The sequence below is a fragment of the Enhydra lutris genome, unplaced genomic scaffold (assembly GCF_002288905.1).
Source record: "Enhydra lutris kenyoni isolate GAN:26980312 unplaced genomic scaffold, ASM228890v2 scaffoldscaffold1, whole genome shotgun sequence".
Lineage (NCBI taxonomy): Eukaryota > Metazoa > Chordata > Mammalia > Carnivora > Mustelidae > Enhydra > Enhydra lutris.
Window position 1 is genome coordinate 95,283,769 of NW_019154085.1, and position 22,157 is coordinate 95,305,925.

Here is a 22,157-nt window from a genome sequence, read left to right on the forward strand (position 1 = left end):
CTCAATGTCCATAAAACTACCATAGCTTTTTAAAAGATTTATTTATTTATTTGAGTGAGAGAGCGAGCAAGAGAGCTCATGAGTGAGGGGAGGGGCAAAGGAAGTGGAAGAGAGAATCCTCAGACAGACTTCCTGCCTAGTACAGAGCCCAACTGGGGACTGGATTCCAGGACCCTGAGATCATAACCTGAGCTGAAATCCAGAATCAACTGCCCAATCAACTGAGCCACCCGGGCACCCTTACCATTGCCTTTTTTTTAAGGTTATTTATTTATTTATTTATTTGACACAGAGAGAGAACAAGCAGGGGGAGTGGTGGGCAGAGGGAGACGGAGAAACAGGCTGCCCATAGTGCAGGAAGCCCAACGCGGGACTTGATCCCAGGACCCTGGGATCATGACCTGAGCAGAAGGCAGACTTAACCACCCAAGTGCCCCACCATTGCCTTTTGTTCAAAGCTACCTTAATAATGAGACAAACCCCACAACTACACTGATCCACCTGACCCTCCAGCACTCATCAGTCCATGGGGGAAAGTACAACAGAGAAGTCTTTGCTTTCTCCACGTTTAGCATCTTGCTTAATACCACTGTAGTAAGGATTTAAGTCTTTCATTTTAGGCTTCTTGCTTGAATCAGCTATTCACACATTTGGCAGCTCAGCTCTTTCTCAACTCACTTGAGTTTCCAACACTGATTCTATTACACTCTGCACCACCCAGAAGCTTGAAGCCTTCTAGAATGATAGAGGGGCCTTCTGAAGGCTTGACCAACATGCCAGTATGGAGATACTGTGCACAGAGGGGGCACCACCTCCAGGATGTGGTATGTATATGCCATGAGTCAACAACCACCATAAGATGCACAGTGCCCATCAGGTGGAATACAAGGGTCCAGGATATAAGAGTTGGAAGGAGTGTCCCTGCTCACCATCTCTTCCAGTGATTCCCTTGGAAAATTTGTGCTCCCTTCTCCACAGCTTGAGACCCTGGATCCAGAGGTCCTGGCTTCAGGAGAGTAACACTTTCACCAAGAGACACAGCAGAGCCCCATAAACATGAAACCACAGCTGCTGCTCTGCCATTTTAGGCTCCTCATGCCAATAGCTAGGAGGCAAGGAAGAGCTACAATATGGCAGGTTTAACTGATCTCACTGGCAGTAGCTGTTACGCACTGGGGGGAGCGATCCAGTGGGGCTTCTCTTCATATGACCACTCACCAGATTCAGCCATGGCCTGAGAAGGGTACGGTGGTGACCAAAGGCTCAGGCCCCTTCAGAATAAAGGTCTGTGTCACACCCAGTAAGCCACACCCAGTAAACAGTGCTGGTTTCTGAGAATGAGGAGACTTGCTGTGGCAGGAGTCCCGATGAGTATCAGTTGTAGCTTCAAGATCAGCTGCAGCTGCAAGCACTGCAGTTCATCCTACAAACCTTCCTCTTGTAGGTTGCAAGGAAAAGAGCCAACCAGGATCCTGGAAGGGCTGTTCCTGGGTGCAATGAAGTTACCATATAAAGCAAGTGGTTCTGAGAGGTGCAAGGGTCGGTGTTAGTGCACTTTATTATACATCATCCAGATACCCACTCTAGGACCTCATCCCCCACAGCTGCTAGGAGTGTTGACCGTTGAAGGCTCCCAGCCAGATCCCTTTCTGGGAATTGACCATGACCCAAAGAAGCTGCTTCAACTCAAGTTACATCTTCTCCACAGAGGAAACTTGCATGCAATGACTTGTTGATGTTGGAGTCTAAAGCCCTGTTCCTTTGGCTTGATCTGGGACCTCTCTGAGGAGCTGTCTGACCTCCAGAGCTCCTTGTGGGACAGGCTGAGGTCTTGGTTGCAACCACATCACATTCAAATTCTCCTACTACCCCGTTGTCCTTTCTTTGTCTCCACTAGGTCTTGATTCTGAGCACATGCCCCCCAAGTCTCCTGCACACAATCCCTGTCTCAGAGTCCCTTTCTGAGGAGTCACACAATGAGGGACAAGCAATCATGGGCCAGCACCCATAGAATGCAGCAGGAGAGAGCACCCTTGGGTAAGCCATGGTGCAAACAAGAGATCCTGGCTTAGTGCAATACACTGAATTGTGTTTATTGAAAGCTGATAAGGTGCCTTAGGAGATGATTAGAATATATTTAAAACCGAGGCATCTGGGTGGCTCAGTCGTTAAGTGTCTGCCTTCAGCTCAGGTCATGATCCCAGGGTCCTGGGATCGAGCCCCACATTGGGCTCCCTGCTGAGCGGGAAGCCTGCTTCTCCCTCTCCCACTCCCCCTACTTGTGTTCCCTCTCTCACTATGTCTTACTCTGTCAAATAAAAATAAATAAAATAAAACCTTTAGAATATGTGTAAAAAGTAAATGTGGTCTCATTTTTCCATCTTAAATTGGCAAGGAAGAACAAAATTGCAGTGGTATGACTATAATGCTGTACGGAGTTCACAAGTTTTCTGGAGGTCAATGTAGTAACATATACCAAGAGTATTAAAATGTTTTCCCCTTTGACGCATTAATTCCTCATCAAAAAATTATCTGAAGATTTAAATTGGGGCACCTGGGTGGCTCAGTCGATTAAGTGTCTGCCTTCAGCTCACGTCATGATCCCAGGGTCCTGGGATCAAGCCCCATGTCGGGCTCCCTACTCAGTGGGGAGTCTGCTTCTCCCTCTCACTCTACCCCCTTCTCCCTGCTCATGCTCTCTCTCTCAAATAAATAAATAAAATCTTTCAAAAAATAAAGATTTAAATTAAATTTGTAAAAATACCCTACACAGATGGACTTCATAATAATCTAGACAGCCATTAAAATAATACTGAAACATATTTACCAACTGAAAAGATGTTCATTACATACTGTTGAATTGTAAAAGGGAAAAAAAAAAAAACAGCTTAGGTAATAGTGTGTTTTACATGGAGGGAGGTACATACACCAAAATGTTAAACAAGTAATATTTCTGTGTGATACAGCTTGAGATAGTTTTTTTAATCTTTCTATCTGTGTTTCTGCTCTTCTTCTGTGAATGTGTATTACCTGCAATTGTTAAAATTATAATTTACTATAAAATAAGGAATCAATGATTATCTAATTTTATGGAAAACACAATGTAAGGGCCTATTTAGCCAGAGCAGCTCCACCTCGGTTGAACAGCCATTTTGTTGTTGATGCAGTAAAACTTAAACTGACCCTGCCCACCGCCCCCCAGGGGAACTTACTTAAAAGCAAGTCCGGGAGGGGCTGCCTGGGTGGCTCAGTGGGTTAAGCCTCTGCCTTCAGCTCAGGTCCTGATCTCAGGGTTCTGGGATCGAGTCCCACATCGCTCTCTGCTAGGCAGGGAGCCTGCTTCCTCCTCTCTCTCTCTCTCTCTCTCTCTCTGCTTGTGATCTCTCCTCTCTCTCTCTCTCTCTCTGCTTGTGATCTCTCTCTCTGTCAAATAAATAAAATCTTTAAAAAAAAAAAAAAAAGAAAAGAAAAAGCAAGTCCGGGAAACCAGTAGAATCTGGTCGACCAGTCCTTGATAACAGAGCCCAAATACAAGGGTGGGTCAGGTCAGGTGGAGATAACAGAGCCCAAATGCAGGGATGAGTCGGGTCAGGTGGAGACATCCAATCAGTGGAGTACGCATATTGTCTCCCTAGCTACCAAGGAGTGTGGACACCGCCTTTTGGGTGCCTTTTGGGCGCCAATTCTGACCAAGGAGATAGACTAGTTCAAATAGCTACTATGGTGTAAGGGCCTATTTAGCCAGAGCGGCTCCACCTTGGTTGAACAGCCATTTTGTTGTTTGCAGTAAAACTTAAATTGACCCTGCCCCCCACCCAGGGGAACTTATTTAAAAGCTAGTCCGGGAAAACAGTCCCAGGTAACAAAGCCCAAATACAAGGGTGGGTCAGGTCAGGTGGCGATAACGCCCCGAATGCAGGGATGAGTCGGGTCAGGTGGAGACATCCAATCAGCAAAGCATGCATACTGTCTCCCTAGCTACTGAGGAGTGTGGGCCCTGCCTTTTGAGCGCCAATTCTCACCAAGGTGATAGGCTAGTTCAAATGTTTACTATGGGGTGAATTGTTCAATTGGCCACCCACGTGTGACCTAGCATGACTGTGCAGCTTTCTCTGTGTATTGCAATCTCATTGGCCACCTGTGTGTGTCCAGGCTCAACCACATGGGCTTTGCTCTATAAAAGTTAGTCTGTGAGGCAGGGAGGGGTCGCGCTCTCTATAAGAGGTGTGGCCCCAGCCGGTCGGTTTGATTCTTGATGCTTGGCACAAAATAAAGCTTTGCTTGACCTTTCCTATGTATCAGTCTTGCTCCTTTAATCACGGACCCGTTATTGGGGGACCCAACATTGGGGACCCATCAATGGGGTGAATTGTAATTCAACTGGCCACCCGTGTGTGACCTAGCATGACTGTGCATCTTTCTCTGTGTGTTGCAATCTCATTGGCCATCTGTGTGTGGCCAGGCTCAACCACATGGCCTTTGCTCGTTAAAAGTTAGTCTGTGAGGTTGGGGGTGGTCGCCCTCTCTGTAAGAGGCGGCCCCAAACAGTCAGTTTGATTCTTGATGCTTGGCACGAAATAAAGCTTTGCTTGACCTTCACTTTGTATCGGTCTCAATCCTTTGATTACAGACCTAACAACCTAATAAGAATCTCCCACTTCTACTTTCCTCTTTTGTATCAATTTATACTTTACATATTATGGAGGCTTAATGGGTGGCTCAGTGGGTTAAAGCCTCTGCCTTCGGCTCAGGTCATGATCCCAGGGTCCTGGGATCAAGCCCCACATGGGGCTCTCTGCTCAGCAGGGAGCCTGCTTCCCTTCCTCCCTCTCTGCCTGCCTCTCTGCCCACTTGCGATCTCTGTCTGTCAAATAAATAAATAAAATCTTAAAAAAAAAAAAAGTACACGCACATACAAAGATGTTTAATGCACTGTTGTTTCTGGTGGAGAACACAGGAAGGAAAAGAGGGGTAAAACATAACCTAATCTAATAGCCATTGGTAGAGGATTGGTTAAAAGTTAAATAAAATTAAATTTTTAAAAGTTAAATTGGTTAAAAGTTAAAAGTTAAATAAGTTAAAAACTTAACCACTGACTCTCCTTCCATTGATCAAAGATTCTCTTAGGACCTTCACTTCATTTCTCCTCCACAGTAGTTCTGAGAGGCATGAGCCAGTTCCTCACTTCTGAGAACAGGGACACCTGACAGGCACAGAGGGCAGGAGATGCACTCAAGTGGCTCAAAGCCCACGAGGAGCTGGAAGGAGAAACGGGTGAGCCTGGGAAGATCTGACCTGATGCATAAAAGCATCTGATATAGTGATAAAGGTGTGTTTTATATAAACACACACACAAACACATACATACATATATACATATTATATATTCATACACACACACACATATATATATTTTTAAAGAATGCTCATCTTTTAAAGATACATTACATACAAGAATATTTACAAAAGAAATTATATGTCAGAAATTTGTCTCCAAATAATTTGGCATCAGGAGAAGATGGCGGGCTTATAGATCCAACAAGTTCAGACTAGATGATGGAAACATAGGGGTGCATAATTCTATTCTTTCTGATCTTTTATATATTTGAAAATTTTCCATTATGCACACCCAAAAAATGTAAGAAAAGTGCTCTTTCGTTTCTTAAATGATTTTAAGTCTTCCAAGTTCCCAGTTTTAATCACTCAAAGAGAATGTCTGGCATTGAGCCAAAAACCTGAAAAGAAAACCAACCAGATCAAGGCAGAAAACTGCTTGTGCCAACTGGGTGATGTAATGTTTGCAGAGTTCAGAGAAAAGAGGGAGAATTACAGGCGGGGAGGTCAGAAAGCTTCACAAAGCAGGTGGGACAGTAAGGACACAGGTCTAATAGTTACGAGTGCATATCCCATGTTGATAAGGGGACTATGGATCCCTACAAATGGGAGTGCCCCCCAGATCGGTCCCACATGGGTCCTCAAAGCACAGTCCTCAGGGGGACACACTCCTGGAATACTGGCATTTGATCTTGGCCTCTTGAAAACTCCAATCGTTTTTCCCAGGCCTACATCATACACATTCTTGGTCTCTGCCTCCAGGTGGCAGTGATGTTTATGATGCCCTTCCTAACATCGTCTTCCACCAGCCTCCAACTGCTCGTCCTAAATACAGCTGAGGTGCAGAATATACCCCCGTCAGCAGATGGCAGTGTGCAGTTTTGCAGTGTGGTGGGCTAATGAGCCTTTCCTGGTACAGAGGGCTGCAGTGGCTCTCTTTGGCTGAGCACGCATAAGCGCACTCAAAGCAAGGTTTCACATACACACACACACACACACACACACACACATCATACATATAGTAAACCATAATTTATAGTATATAAATATACTTTAATTAATCAATCCTGAATGGGGTTAAATAATAGAATATGAGCATATCTGTGCCAGGCATATTCACACATATTATGAAGCACTTTACACATATTCTCTCACTTAATTTTTACGGCAACGGCCTGGTTAGCAGGTACTATTATTATCCCACAGATAAAACCCTCTTGCACAGAAAGGTTAAGTAACTTACCCAGGATCACTTAAGTAGTGGAGCCAGGAGTTCAATCCAGAGCTCATATGCTTAACTGTTTAAGCTATACCATTTACTCAACATACAAAATGTCCTTTCTGATATGAATGGATTCTGGTGCAAAGTTCTAAGTGAGTACTCCTTCATCACCCATAGTGATGATAGTGTGTAGAGGTGTAGAGCAAATACCTCCCCCATGTTTGCCTTTGGGGGAGGAGAAGTAGGATTAGTTAAGGCCAAGATCCTTGGAGAGACATGGGCTATATGCAGGGAAGCTGCTAGCCCATCTGGTGGGTCTGTGCATTCTGAAACAAAGTTACCCTTTCTCCTTGGTAAAAGGCTGAAGTCAGACTGGATTCCAGCAGCCCCCAGGCCTTGCCTACCACAGTTGGTGACCTTGGCCATCATAGTGGAAGAGGGAGTAGCAGGAAGCCTTCCTAAAGCATGACACACATCTCATCACAGAAGTTGGGGCCACATAGTCTCCCCTCTTCTCCTGGGTTGCTGGGGGAAGGCACAACTGCTGACCTGGCTGGCTTTCTCTCCCTGCACTCGTGCTCCAACAGCTGATGGTTTCAACAGCACCGAACTTGGGGCAAGGGTCTCTCAACCCAGGGCAGAGCAAGTCCCTCTGTCATTGCACTTGATAAACACATAGCTGCCAGTCAGTCTGCTTCCGGGCCTCCCTTCGCACCCCCACCCCCTGCAATCTGACTTCCACCCCTTTCATGTCCCTGAAACTCCTTTCACCATGTTCAGTTGCTACCAGCTGGGACTGCTCCGCGGCATTGTCTATCAACAAAGATTGCTTCTGGAATCTCCTCTTTTGACTTTTGAGATTCCCCTCTTATTTCTCTGGCTGTTCTTTCTTAGTCTCCCCCATGGCATTTCCTCCTCAGCCTCTCCTTCACTGCTGGTCTTCAGGCTTCGTGCTTGGATGTGTCTTTTCTCTTTCATCAGATGCTCCCTGGGTGACTACATCTACTTCCAAAGTTTCTCCATCATCTCTTCTGAGGATTTCTCAGTCTATTTCTGCTGCCCAAATCTCTCTCTTCTAAAATGAGAAGGAAAAAAAAATGTTAGCTTCAACACATCTTTATTTATACATTTTTTAACAAAGTGTTTTCATTTTATAATCTTTTCAAAATACGTTTCTGGAAAGTGCCCACCATTTAACCCACTAAGCAAAGCTCATCCTCATTCTAAATCAGCTTAATCATACTTACTGTTTGTCAGAACCCAACTTTGTTTTTCAATTCAAACACATGTGTTTTTTTGGTTTTTTTTTTTTTAAAGATTTTATTTTAATTATTTATTTGACAGAGAGTGAGAGAGAGATCACAAGCAGGCGGAGAGGCAGGCAGAGAGAAAGAGGAGGAAGCAGGCTCCCCGCTGAACAGAGAGCCCCATGCGGGGCTCGATCCCAGGACCCCGAGACCATGACCTGAGCCGAAGGCTGAGGCTTTAACCCACTGAGCCACCCAGGCGCCCCTCAAACACATGTGTTAATACTTATTTCAAAAAATAGTCTAGAGGTGCCTGGTTGGCTCAGTTGGTTAAGCATCTGACTTTGGCTCAGGTCATGATCCCAGGGTCCTGGGATCTAGCCCTGTGTCAGGGTCCCAGCTCAGCAGGGAGCCTGCTTGTCCCTCTCCCTCTGTCCTCCTCCCATTTGTGCTCTCTCTTGCATGCTCAATCACTATCTCTCTCTCACTCAAATAAATAAATAAAATCTTTTTATAAAACAAAAGAGTCTAATAACCACTAGGAGACAAAGTATGGAACACAATTTTTAAAGGCGATGATTAAAAGCAATCAAATTAATATCAAAATAACACAGATACATAGGGCACCTGGGTGGCTCAGTGGGTTAATCCTTTGCCTTTGGCTCAGGTCATGATCTCAGGGTCCTGGAATCTAGCCCTGCATTGGGCTCTGCTCAGCAGGGAGCCTGCTTCCCCCTCTCTCTCTGCCTGCCTCTCTGCCTACTTGTGATCTCTGTCTCTGTCAAATGAATAAATAAAATCTTTATAAAATAAAATAAAATAACACAGATACAATGTGATTAATGTATCCATTTTTATAATAGCTATAAAAACAAGAGTAAATTTAAATACAGTTTCTCATTCTTTTAATTTATAATAATATAATGTAAGGTATGGTTTAAATAAATTGTGAAATGAGAAGTATGATGAAATTTTTAAATATTTTTTCAGTAACTGTGTGTGTGTATAATTCTAATGTTTAGCTTTTGGGAAAATGAAATAAGTATCATATAAAAATAGGTAAACACTGCCATCATTCCCACTGCCCTCACCACTACTTTTGATACATATAATGATCAAACTTCTCATATGTAGGTAACTAAGGAGAAAAGCAAATGACTAAAAAGGCATTTCATCAAGTACTGCTAAAAACTAATTTGGTCAGTAGCTAGCATAAAATTTTATTTTAATAAGAGGTACGATAGGTTAAACATTTTACAAGGTGGGGATTGACTATATTTGGAAGAAAATACCTCATAGTATGTTTGCTAAATATCTTATAGATTTTGCACACCAGGTAAAATAAATCATCAAAGGCACCTGGGTGGCTCAGTGGGTTAAGCCCCTGCCTTCTGCTCAGGTCATGATCTCAGGGGTCCTGGGATCGAGTCCCGCATCGGGCTCTCTGCTTGGCAGGGAGCCTGCTTCCCTCTCTCTCTCTCTCTCTCTGCCTACTTGTGATCTCTCTCTGTCAAATAAATAAATAAATAAAATCTTTTAAAAAAATCATCAAAATTTAGCCTGCTAGTTTTATTCAAAGTGAGATAAAGTGTTGGTAACCCAGGAAGGTATTACAGTTTGATTTAAAAGAGTCAGCATCATTAATCTGCACTGCTACAGCTGTTTGAAGGAAGGTTCCTTCCCAGCCCAAGATACATCTCTGGAAAAATAGCCCTTTTTTATTTTAATATAGTTGATGTGCAATGTTGTATTAGTTTCAAGTGCACAACATAGTGACTCAACAATTCTGTACATTACTCAGTGCTCACCATGATAAGCGCGGTCACCATCTGACATCATATGTTATTATAATCCCACTGACTATATTCCCTGTGCTATACTTTCATTCCATGATTTATTTATAACGGGGAGTTTGTACCTCTTGATACCCTTCACTGATTTCGCCCATCCCCATCCCCTTCCCAATCAGTTCTCTGTATTTATGATTCTGTTCCTGTTTGTACATTTGTTTTGTTTTTTAGATCCCACATATAAGTGAAACCATATGGTATGTCTTTTCTTGACTTATTTCACCTAGCATAAATACTCTTTGGGTTCATTCATGTTGTCACAAATGGCAAGATCTCATTCTTCTTTTTATGAGTAAGTAACATTCCAATACCTTGTATCTACTAGAGATTCATTTTGAAATGTTTACATATAAAATGATATACCTAGGATTTGCTTCAAATTTGTAAGGGAGTGGTAAGAAATATATTTTACTTCTGTGGTCTTCCTTCCAAAACCCATAAGTACAGTTTAATCATGAGAAAAACATCAGACAAATCCCAATTGCTGGATGTTTTGCAAAATATCTGAGCAGTATACCTCAAAATTATCAATGTCATCAAAACCAAGGAAAGTCTAAGTAACTGTCACAGACCCGAGGAGACCAAGGAGATATGACAGTGTGATGTAATATGGTGTCCTGGATGGAATCCCAGAAAAGAAGAAGGACATTAGGAGGAAACTAGCAAAATTTAAATAAAGTATGGAGTTTAGCTAATAGTACTACACCAAAGTTGATTCGTTAGCTGTGACAAACGTATTATAGTAAGATGTCACCAACAGGGAAAAACAAGGCACAGAATATATGAGAATCGATATACTATCTTGCACAACTTTTAGTAAGTCTTAAACCATTTTAAAATAGATTTTTTTAAAGATTTTATTTATTATTTGACAGACAGAGATCACAAGTAGGCAGAGAAGCAGGTAGAGAGAGAGAAGGAAGCAGGCTCCCTGCTGAGCAGAGAGCCCGATGTGGGGCTCGATCCCAGGACCCTGGGATCATGACCCGAGCCGAAGGCAGAGGCTTTAACCCACTGAGCCACCCAGGCGCCCCTAAAATAGATTTTTTTAAAGACAGTAGTAATGGTGGAGAAGGAAAAGAAGACATGTGTGTTGTTGGACCAGGAATGGCCACATGTTGACGGTTACTGGGGTTATATAATGGAAGTTCTTTATACTATTCTGTCTACATTTGTGTATGTTTAAAATTCTCTTTATAAGAGGGTAATGTGTGTGTGTGTGTGTGTGTGTGTGTGTGTGTATTTATATATACATATATAGTTTGGGGGTCCTCAGTTTTGATCATTTCCTAGGAGGGCTCACAGGCCTCACCATATAATTCTCACTCACAGCTACCATTTATTACAGCAAAAGTATAGAAAATAAAATCAGCAAAGAGAAAAGGCACATGGAGCAATCCAAAGGAGACCAAACACAAGCATCCCAGAGTTTTCTTCCTATGGAGTCATATGGAGTGCATTTAATTCCACCCCAGCATTCAACTTGACAACAAATGTCATACTATCTACCAGGGAAGCTCATTAGAGAAGCCCAGAGTTTCTACTGGGGTCTGGTCACATAGGCACCCTCTAAATAGCAATATCAAGATTCCAGACTCCTAGAACAAATTCAGCATAAACTACATTGTGCGCACAAACATTTTAGGCACAGTAGGCTATCCTTATCATTTAGGGAAAGTGTCTTATCGGTGTAGGGAACTTTTACCCATCAAGCTCCCAAATGCTAGCAAAAGGCCAACCTTGCAAGCAATACTTTCTAGGAATGGCAGTCTCAGGCCTACACACACACACACACACACACACACACACACACAGGCATTTGACTTTCTGGGACATAGCAGAGAGATATTACATAACCCACACCCTCCTCTTGCTATGCAAAGTATCCCCACAGCCCTCACTTGGAGACCTCATGTCAGAAACAAAGTTTTGAGAAATCAACCTTGAGGATAGAAGAGAAAGAGGACAGCAAAAAGGAAAAATAAGAAAGATAAGACCTTTGGAGAGGAAGAGCCCAAATCAGGTTGGCAAACTGCTCCTAGCTATGTCCTAGATCCATTCTTATTAGTGTGAGGGTTATGGCTGTTCTGTAGCACATGGAGTTTGAAGTTCCTAAAATCCGTACAAGTGGTCCAGAGCTTGTGAAGAGCTGAGGGGTACAGGGCCACAAGTGTTCCCATTCCTTTCCAATGAGGTAAGACATACAGTCTCAGATATGCTATAGTACATCAGCAGTGAGCACTTTTGTTAAACCTTGTCTTTTGTGAAGAGTGTATTTGTACATGCATGGGGGTTTTAAAGGAATTACAGTAACTTCTGTCACCCTGTTTCGCATTAAGAAAAAAATTTTTCATGTATGGAAAACTCAAAAAATGGAAGTGGTCCAGGCTTCCCTTAATCTCTTGGAGGCCCAAGAAAGAGTACTGGTGGATGAAACACAAGGTAGAAGTCATCAGCACCCAGAAGTGATGGTGATGAGAGATAGAAGCAGAAAAATGGGGGCACCTGGGTGGCTCAGTGGGTTAAACCTCTGCCTTTGGCTCAAGTCATGGTCGCAGGGTCCTGGGTTAGAGCCCAGTCTCAGGCTTTCTGCTCAGCAGGGAGCCTGCTTCCCCCTTTTTATCTGCCTTCCTCTATGCCTACTTGTGATCTCTCTCTGTGTCAAATAAATAAATAAAATCTTAAAAAAAAAAAAAAAAGGAAGCAGAAAAGTGTTTACTATTTATCTCCTGGGCCATTTATCTCCTGCCTAATTCTGATAAGGATCAAATAGGTGCTGGTTGCTACATTCTTAAAGGACCTCATAACTGCCTGTACATCTCGCCAATAGCTAGTATCAAGCTGAATAACCACCAGAGAACTCTTGTGAAAGTAGTTTTGAGTAGAAATTCCAAGAAAATATTTGTGATCTAATACTTCCTGCATGTCCCCACCCCCTTGAACACTAAATATATAACCACCAGTTTCATAGAGCAAAGGTGCAGCTCTTTCTGCTTATGGGTCCTACCCCCATGCTACTTAAATAAACTTGCTAAATTGCACGATAAAAACCTCTCAAAAATTCCTTCCAGACCAGGCTTGCTCAACGATCCCGCAACAACCGGAATGAAGAGGGTCACCCAACAGACATTCTTTAGAAGAAAGAAGGGCCCTGGGGCCAGACCACTTAAGGGACTCACCGAAGAAGAGGCGTCCACAAAGGATAACCAAGAACGGCCAAACAGGAGAAAAAGCAAGTGGAACAAAGTTGGGTAAAGATTCCCAGGGAGTGAAGAAAATCAAGAGGACAGAGGATGCAAGCCAACAGTTGCGTTTAGGAGGAGTTCATCAAAAATGTCAAACATTTCGCCGATTTTCCCCACTCAGCACCAACTACCACGACTCTGCCAACGACCCCTCCCTAGTACTGTGTATACATTTCTTTGGACTCTGGTACAGAGCTTCACCTGGTGATTTACAGTTTATTTCCTCCAATTACACGGCTCAGGCAGGACTGAATCGTACTCATTTTTCTCTTCCATAGAAGAGAAACTACTGCTCAGCTAATATCAGCGAAATGATTTGAAGAACATTTTAAAAACAACCCGAGCCGAGATGCAACCTTTTAACCTGCTCCAGAAACCAAACTTCTCACGACACTGCCACACTACGCAGGCGCAAAGGCAAAACCAGCGCGCTTCCTCCAGGTCTTTGCATTTGGCGCGAAATCCCGGCTCCGTGGGCGGGGCTGAGGGAGAAGCTGCACTCATTGGGCAGGTTTGGCGCGAAATCCGCGAGCTCTTGCGCCACGATTGGTTCTGGCCATCCCGGTGGGCCGAGGGGGCGGGCGGCGGCGGCGGCGGCGGCGCGCGCAAAGCGATCGCGTAAGTGGTGGAGCGGCTCGTGGCTGCAGAGCGTGTCGGCAGCTGCTCCTCGCCACCCGGCAGCCATGGACCTTGCGGCGACAGCGGAGCCGGTTGCCGGCAGCCAGCACCTGGAAGTCCGCGACGAGGTGGCCGAGAAGTGTCAGAAACTGTTCCTGGATTTCTTGGAGGAGTAAGTCGGCGGGCTCCCCTTCCTCACGGAACTTCCCGGAGCTTCCCCTCCCCGCTTCCGGAGCCCCGGCGCCCAGGGCCTGCCGACTCGCGGCTCCCGGGGCGGTGGAGCAGCAGTGCGTTGGGGACCCGAGGGGCCACGCGCCTCGCAGAGTGCCCCACGCCCCACTTGGGGCTTAGCCGGGCTGTCCCGGAGGACTAAAATTCCCCAGGAGCCATTTTTCAGACTCTGAAAGCAGCGCTTTGGTGCCATCATTCCGTCTTCACCGCCTGTAAGGCTGGTGGTCCCGTCGGCCCTGGTTACCGGTGCGGAAACTGAGGCTCGGGAAGGATAAGCACTACCGAGAAGGGATCCCTGCAGAGTCCTGATTGGACCAGACAGCCAGGCTCCTTCGTGTTGGGGGCGCCGAGGGCCGGGGCAACCCCTGGAGCCTATGGAGATAAACTACTGGAGTGAACCCTGCACGTACACAGATGCTGGGGGGAGGGGGAGTTCCAACCTGCTTGAAAGTTAGCACACTCCCTCCCTCCCTTTCCTTCCGCCGGCCGCTTCCCCACGAACACTTTTTGTATTGTTTTGTTTTGTTTTGGGTTTGGTTTTTTTTTTGTCAGTTGCCTTCTAACCTTCCAAGCTCCTGGCCTCTCATAACCTCCCCTGCCTGGCTTTTTGCCACTGCCACCAGTTACTTTTCTTAGATAGTGCAGATGTATCACCTCTTTCCCTAAGAATATGGACTTTGGACTGTTTTATGAAATTCTTTTTTTTTTTAATTGTAAAATATTGCATAACATAAAAGTTACCACTTAACTTTTTTAAGTGTAGAGTTGAGTGGCGTGAAGTAGATACATGCATTTTATTAAGCAACTATCACCACCATCCATCTCCAGAACTCTTTTTGGTGTTCCCAGACTGACACTCTGCAGCCACTAAACCGTAACGCCAAACCCTTCCCAGCCCCAGCACCTAGGAACCACCCTTCTCCTTACTATGAATGTCACTATTCTAGGAACCTCATTCATATACTTGGAGTCAGTGTTTGTCCTTTTGTGACCTGCTTATTCCACCATAATGTTATCTTCAAGGTTCATCCATGTAAACAGGATGTGTCAGTTTCTTTTCTTTATGTGTGTGTGTCAATTTCTTCTTAAGGCTGAATATTTCACTGTATGCCCATACCACTTTTTGTCCATTCATCCATGGACTTTTGGATTGTTTCCACACTTTTACTACTGTGAATAATTCTGCTGTCTTACGAAATTCTGATGTATTTAAAACAGTAATTTAATTTACATTCCCTACCTCTGCCTGACAGCTCATTTTTCAAAGCTCAGCTAAAGACTCACAACTCCGTTGTGAAACCCTATAAGCCTTTCAGTCAGCACCAGTCAGTTTTTCCCTTATGCTCCTAAGGTACCATTTTCCATTATCTCTGTAGAGTAACTTACATCTACCTGTCAGTCACTTCATCTTGCATGTAAATCCCTTACTTAACCCCACCCGACCACCACACCATATTGCAAAGGTCCTCAGTTAATGTTTGTTTTCTTTCAAATTCTCAAGGTCTTTCACGGCTGAATTCCAATGTCACCTTTTAAATTCTTGAAGTCTTGGGGCGCCTGGGTGGCTCAGAGTGTTGGGGCCTCTGCCCTCCGCTCAGAGTCCTGGAATCGAGCCCCATATTGGGCTCTCTGCCTGCCTCTCTGCCTACTTGTGATCTGTCAAATAAATAAATAAAATCTTTTTTAAAATTTAAAAAAAAATGCTTGGAAGTCTTTCTAGATGTTCTTGTTGGGCAGAATTAGTTTATAGTCCCACAGCATAGTTCTTGTACCTCCATTTTTTCCCTGATTTTATTGTGGAAGGAACAATTAACATGAGATCTACCCTTTTAACAAATTTTAATATATTACCATTGACTATAAGTACAGTGTTAAACAGTAAATCTCTTAAAGCTTGACTATTCAGTCTTACTTGGCTGAAACCTTAGGCCTGTTGATTAGTACCTCCCCATTTCCCGCCTCTGGCAACCACCATTCTGCTATCTTTCTACTTAATGTAAGCTCAGCACCCAACCTGGGGCTTGAACTCCTAACCCTGAGATCATGAGTCACATGCTCTACCAACTAAGCCAGACAGCCAGCCACCCTCATTCCACTTTGACTCTATCAGTTTGACTATTTTAGATACCTCATATGGGTAAGAACATACAGTATTTGTCTTTCTGTGATTGGCTTATTTCATTTAGTGTGATGTCCTCAGAGCTCATTTTTGTTGACACGTATAGCAGACTTTTAAAGGCTGAACAGTGTTCTTTGTGTGTGTATACATTTTCTTTACTCATTTGTTGTGAACGTTTGGGTTGTCTTGTTACCTCTCTTTAATAGGAGTGTCTCCTGTGTCAATTCTAGGGCAGAAACAACACTGTCATTTTTAGCTTAAAGTGTCTGGCATAATGCTTTGCAGGTAGATGTCTAGTATGTATCTAACAGAACATGCTATATTTGAAGAAGGAATTGACTTTTGCCTCAAAATGAATCTGCATTTTATGTTAAAAGAACAAAAAGCAAAAATGTTTGTGATAATCCTTTATGTTGCATGTATAGATGTTTCTGTTTTCCTGAGAATTTGGGCAATGAAGCACCTCATCTCTGTATTTTTATTCATGTTTTTAAATTAACAACTAGTCTGTAGTTTTCCCTATAGAAACAGAATCTTTGGATTTCAACCTACATTTCTTGGTTTAATATTTTCCAATCTTAATTATCTGTGACAATAATAAAAGAATAGTTAGAATATTTTATTAGAAAATATTAAATTAGGAAATGCAGATTAAAATCTGAAGGCCTAGTTTTCCTGTGTTCTGGGCAAAGCAATTTTACAGGCATTCTCGTTTAAAATTCACAGTAATCTTATGAGATAAAGCAATGTCCTAATTTATTATTTTTTTTCCTCAAGAAAGGGGTATAAGTAACTTGCCCCAAGTTACACAGTTTGTAAGGCGAACCTGTCTGACCCTAAAGCTGATGAATTTTAACCAATACACTGAATTATCAGACATTTAGATTGTTCTTTTTACCTCCTAATTCTTAAATTAAATCTGACTTGCATGTACCTGCAGGTTCCAGAACAGTGATGGAGAAATTAAGTACTTGCAGTTAGCAGAAGAGCTCATTCGTCCTGAGAGGAACACGTTGGTTGTGAGTTTTGTGGACCTGGAGCAATTTAACCAACAACTTTCTACCACCATTCAAGAAGAGTTCTATAGGTATGGGGTATTAATCTACTTTAAATAGGCATGGAGCCTGTGAATCCAGCTCTTCTGGGACTGCAAGTGTTCATTTGTGAGGCAGAAGCCAGCTGTCAACAGACATGCTTTGATACAGCCAGTGGTCATTTTAGCTGAACTAATTTAGGCCTTTGTGGAGCTGAATATTTTTCACATGCAAATGTTGAAAACCTGTGCTTTCTATGTAGTTTTCCCAAGTTTTCAGAGGACCACTTACTTTCTATCAGACAACTGTGTTCATTTGATTCTTTTTCTTGCCCCCAGGAATAGGTGTTTGAGAAAATGTGTGGATCCTATTCTTGATCAGGGGTGTCTTTTTAAAGTAATGACATTGTTCTTAAAGCTTAATTTTCTTCTGATTATAAAAGTAATGTGTATGTTGCAGGAAGTTTAGAAAGTAGAGTTAAATAGAAGGAATACATACATATTTACAGATAGTGGGATTACATATATATTCTCACCATCCATAGATAACCATCATTAGCAGATCTGCAAATGGGGAGTTTCCCAAGGATCTTCTGGCACATTTTGTTTTATTTTTGGTATATGTAACTATTGAGATCATACTGTAGATACAGTCTCCTGCCCTTTCACTTAATAGTAAAACATAATTTTCCATACCATATAAAGTCCCTTGAAAACATTTTAATAGCTGAACGGTATTTCTTTTGGACAGAAACTAGACAATAATTTAGGCTTTCATTTTATTTTTAATTAGAACCTTCTCTTTAAACAAATCGTTGTCAGCATTTGGATTAAATAAATGTGACAATCTGTATAAATAAAACCAGGTTAAAATAAACATTGTGGACAGTTGCGAAAGAAAAATGAAGACCCAGAAGTAATGAGAGACAGCCCTACTCCTTTACGTGGTGGGCTGGGAGATGGAGGACTTCAGTGTTTCTAGTTATATCTGATCATCAGGAATGGTTGCAGGGGTAAGCAGCCAAGTTTTGTGAGAATGCACAGCAGGAAAAGTTGTATTGACAAGTGAGAGGGAGCTAGAAAATCCAGGCTGGTTGTAGAAACACCTGTACTCATACCTCATGCACAGGGCATGTAGCAGTTGTGTCTCCTAAAGGTAGCTCATTGTTCAGAAGACGTCCAGATCCCACTGCTTAAACAAACCAAGCTGCAACAACTACTGGGAATGTGTATCAAGACACTTCAGTCTAATCAATCAAGTAGTATTTTTCTGCCAGTTTCCTCTCATGTCAGTACACAGATTTCTCCCTTCATCCATTTCTTATCCATCAAGAATTATACCTAGAAAAATATACCAGGCCTTGCATCAAATGAGAGACTGTCTTGCTGGATTATAAGCCACCTAGATTGTTCAGGTAGATTCATCTTGGAGTTACCTACAGCGTCGGTACTAAATGCTAATTTAAAGATAGTGGATATTTGGGTATAACATTTTATCTTCTGTGTTTCTTGTCTTAGATTTGTGGTGGGATAGGAGAGGATTGGAAGAGGCTCATAAACCTAGACTAGACAATAGAAGTGTTCTGCATAGTTAAAAAATTTTAAGGCTTGGTTGTAGCCAGATGAAATTGCTTAGTCTCAGCTGTTTGTAAACATGGAAGGTAAAGGGGGCCTGGGCCTTGGTAGTCCTCTTGAAGATGACATGTGTTTTTTGTTCATTTGTTTGCTTTTCAGAGTTTACCCTTACTTATGTCGGGCCTTGAAAAACTTTGTCAAAGACCGAAAAGAGATTCCTCTTGCCAAGGATTTTTATGTTGCATTCCAAGACCTACCTACAAGACACAAGTAAGAAACGCTTCTTTGGAAGAACAGGAATTCACCAAACAGTATAGGCATCACTTAATGATTAAAAAACTCAGGAGGTTTAGTTGTTGGGTGCTTTTGCTTGTTTGTTTGTTGTTTTTTTTAAGATTTTATTTATTTACTTGAGATAGAGCAAGTGAGTGAGAGAGAGCATGAACAGGGAGGTGGGGCAGAGGGATAGGAAGAAGCCAACTCCCAGCTGAGCAGGGAGCCCGGCAGAATCCCAGGACCCCAGGTTCATAATCTGAGCCAAAGGCAGACACTTAATCGACTGAGCCACCCAGGTTCCCACAGGTTTTGTCTTACATGTGTAAAGAGTTAGGCTTAGTTATCTAGAAAGTTTGGTTTTGGAGAAATACATTTTTCTAGAGAGATGGAATGGGAAGTAAGTTAAATAAAGACATTTCTGGGGATTATCGCATTTCAGGATGCCTTTCAGGGGACATCTGGGGAAAAATCAATCAAGTGAGGGACACCTGGGTGGCTCAGTGGGTTAAGGCCTCTGCCTTCGGCTCAGGTCATGATCCCAGCGTCCTGGGATCGAGTCCCACATCGGGCTCCTTGCTCGGTGGGGAGCCTCCTTCTCCCTCTGCCTCTGCCTACCACTCTGTCTGCCTGTGCTCGCTCGCTCTCTCTCCCTCTGTCTCTGACAAATAAATAAATAAAATCTTAAAAAAAAAAATCAATCAAGTGAGAAAATAGGAAAACTGAGAACAGTCACAGAGATACATGAATCTCTGGAAATTTTTGTCAGAGCTTAAATGGCATAACTTTAAAACATTTTTTCTCATTAGCAGTTATTATTTAAAGAATAAATTTGCTGGGAGAAATTGAAGTGATACTTTGAAAACTTACACTAATGAAATTATTTGTGAAATTAATAAGTTATTTAATGTAAAATGAGTTTGTGATATAAAGGAAGTGTTTCTGAACTTCTCAGTATACCATTTCTTTCCTATGATAACTTTACTGTGAAACTAATACATGATTGTTTAGAAATTGTAGGTAAGCAGAGAACATTTGCATATAAAATAAAATGGGATCATCTGTTTTATAATTGTAATTTCATTGCTTTGGTGTCTTTATTTAGTTTTCATATTAATGTTTTTTGCTGTGAATGCATATACTGTCTTATTTAGGGATGGGCACATTGACTAAATCATTTTTGGAGAAGAGTCCAAAGAATTCCTTCTTGTTTTTTGTTGTTTTTGTTTATTTTAACATAAATTTATCTTTGAATACCCTCTCATTAAAATGGAAACATTTCTTAGGTTGGAAATGAATATTTATTATCTGTCTTTAAACAGAATTCGAGAACTCACCTCATCCAGAATTGGTTTGCTCACTCGCATCAGTGGGCAGGTGGTACGGACTCATCCCGTTCACCCAGAGCTTGTGAGTGGAACATTCCTTTGCTTGGACTGTCAGACGGTGATCAAGGATGTAGAACAGCAGTTCAAATACACACAGCCGAACATCTGCCGAAATCCAGTGTGTGCCAACAGAAGGAGGTTCTTGTTGGATACAAATAAATCAAGATTTGTCGATTTCCAAAAGGTATGTATTAACTTCTGTTTATTTCAGATTCAGTTTATGGTAATAATTCATCTCTAGGAACTTGCAGTTATCATAAGCTTATTTAGGTGATGTTAGTCTTGGTTTTTATGTAAGTGGAGGATCATTATATGTGACTACAGATTTAAGCCCAAAACTTTTTTTTTTAAACCCAAAACTCTTTTTTTTTTTTTTTTTTTAAAGATTTTATTTATTTATTTATTTATTTGACAGAGACCACAAGTAGGCAGGGAGGCAGGCAGAGAGAGAGAGGAGGAAGCAGGCTCCCTGCTGAGCAGAGAGCCCTATGCGGGGCTTGATCCCAGGACTCTGGGATCATGACCTGAGCCGAAGGCAGAGGCTTTAACCCACTGAGCCACCCAGGCGCCCCTAAACCCAAAATTCTTAATGCAAATTCTAATTACCAATATATAAATGTGTTTTAACCTTTAATAAGTTGGATTGGAAGCACCTTCAGACTGTGACAAAATGTATTTGTCAGAGAATAAATAGTAAACATGATGATAAATAGTAAACATGATGGTGATGATGATGATGAAGAAGAATGAGAACTAGTGTTAATAAAACTTTGAAGAAGTGGAAACTTGTTGTTTTAAGACCTCACGTTGTTGGTGAGAGAGGAATGCATGAATAAAAGGACAGGCAGAAATGGACATGTTTCTTGATAGCCGTGAAGATTATCATGATTGAAGTAGAGGAGCCAAATAGGAAATCATCTGAGGGATGATTTGGAGTGAGGCATGGAGGTTCTCAGAGCCTTAAAATCTCAGGTTGGGAAATTTGGACCTATTTTGATAAACAAGGGGAATATATTTTCAGGAGATATGAACTTTTCTTTTTTAAAGGAAGATTAATAGGACATTGGTGTGTAGTATATAACAAGAGACTAATAATTAGGCAGTTGTAGTTACATGGGCGAGAGTTGGATAGTAGCAAAAGAATGAAGGTTGTGGGTGGAGGGCCTCTCAGGTCCCCACAGGACTCTATAATTGTGATAGACATAGGGAAAGAAAAGTTGCAGCACCTCAAGCATTCAAGCATGGGGGAATTAGTACCAGACTAAAATAATTAATATTAGCTTCAGTTTTTAGTCCTTACTTACTGTTTTAATATCAATCTAGGATTTAGTTTATATAAAGCATATATCCTACCAACAACTCTGGATAAGAGGTACTTTATTTGAAAAAGAACATGATACAACCACCAAATACAAGTGTAAATCTGTATTGGGTCTTGGTTTGGAAAAAAACAAACAGTTGTAATCGAGGACATTATTCACAATTGAGGAAATTTTAAGGATGGACTAGATAATAACAGACCAAGAGATGGTCTTATTTCTAGGGGATGAGTGCTAAAGTAGTTAGGGGCGAAGTATCTTGATTTTTATAACATCTTTCAAATACAGTAGAAATTTATCTTTCAAATATATCTTTCAAATATATGTGTCTAAGTAATACCAACAGTAGTGTTGAGGTAGCATGTATAAAGTATGTGAAATTTTTCATAAAGTTTCCCCCAAAAATGTGGAGGAAAATCGAACAGAGCAGAAATTTAACTACATAGTTTGAGCAAGGAGGAAAACATTTTTTTTGTTTTGTTTTAAGATTTCATTTTTACTTGAGACGGCACAAGCAAAGGGAGTGGCAGTCAGAAGGAAAAGCAGGCTCCTTGCTGAGCAAGGAGCCCAATGTGGGACTTGATCCCAGGACACTGGGATCATGACCTGAGCTGAAGGCATATGTTTAACTGAGCCACCCAAGCGTCCCAGAAAACCTTTTTTTTAATCTTAGATTTTTATTGAATTATTTGACAGACTGACA

The 22,157-nt window shown here is 42.1% G+C and overlaps 1 protein-coding gene across 2 annotated transcripts in view; it reads left to right on the forward strand.

The window, feature by feature from the left end:
* The first annotated feature begins 13,531 nt into the window (after positions 1 to 13,531).
* Positions 13,532 to 22,157, forward strand: part of LOC111143841 (minichromosome maintenance complex component 6) — a 33,892-nt gene continuing 25,266 nt past the window's right edge. For both annotated transcript variants that reach the window (XM_022497785.1, XM_022497794.1), the window contains exons 1-4: positions 13,532 to 13,688; positions 16,807 to 16,953; positions 18,634 to 18,744; positions 20,070 to 20,319. In XM_022497785.1, the coding sequence (XP_022353493.1) occupies positions 13,582 to 13,688; positions 16,807 to 16,953; positions 18,634 to 18,744; positions 20,070 to 20,319 (615 nt within the window). In that variant the 5' untranslated portion in view covers positions 13,532 to 13,581. The remainder of the gene's footprint in view (positions 13,689 to 16,806; positions 16,954 to 18,633; positions 18,745 to 20,069; positions 20,320 to 22,157) is intronic.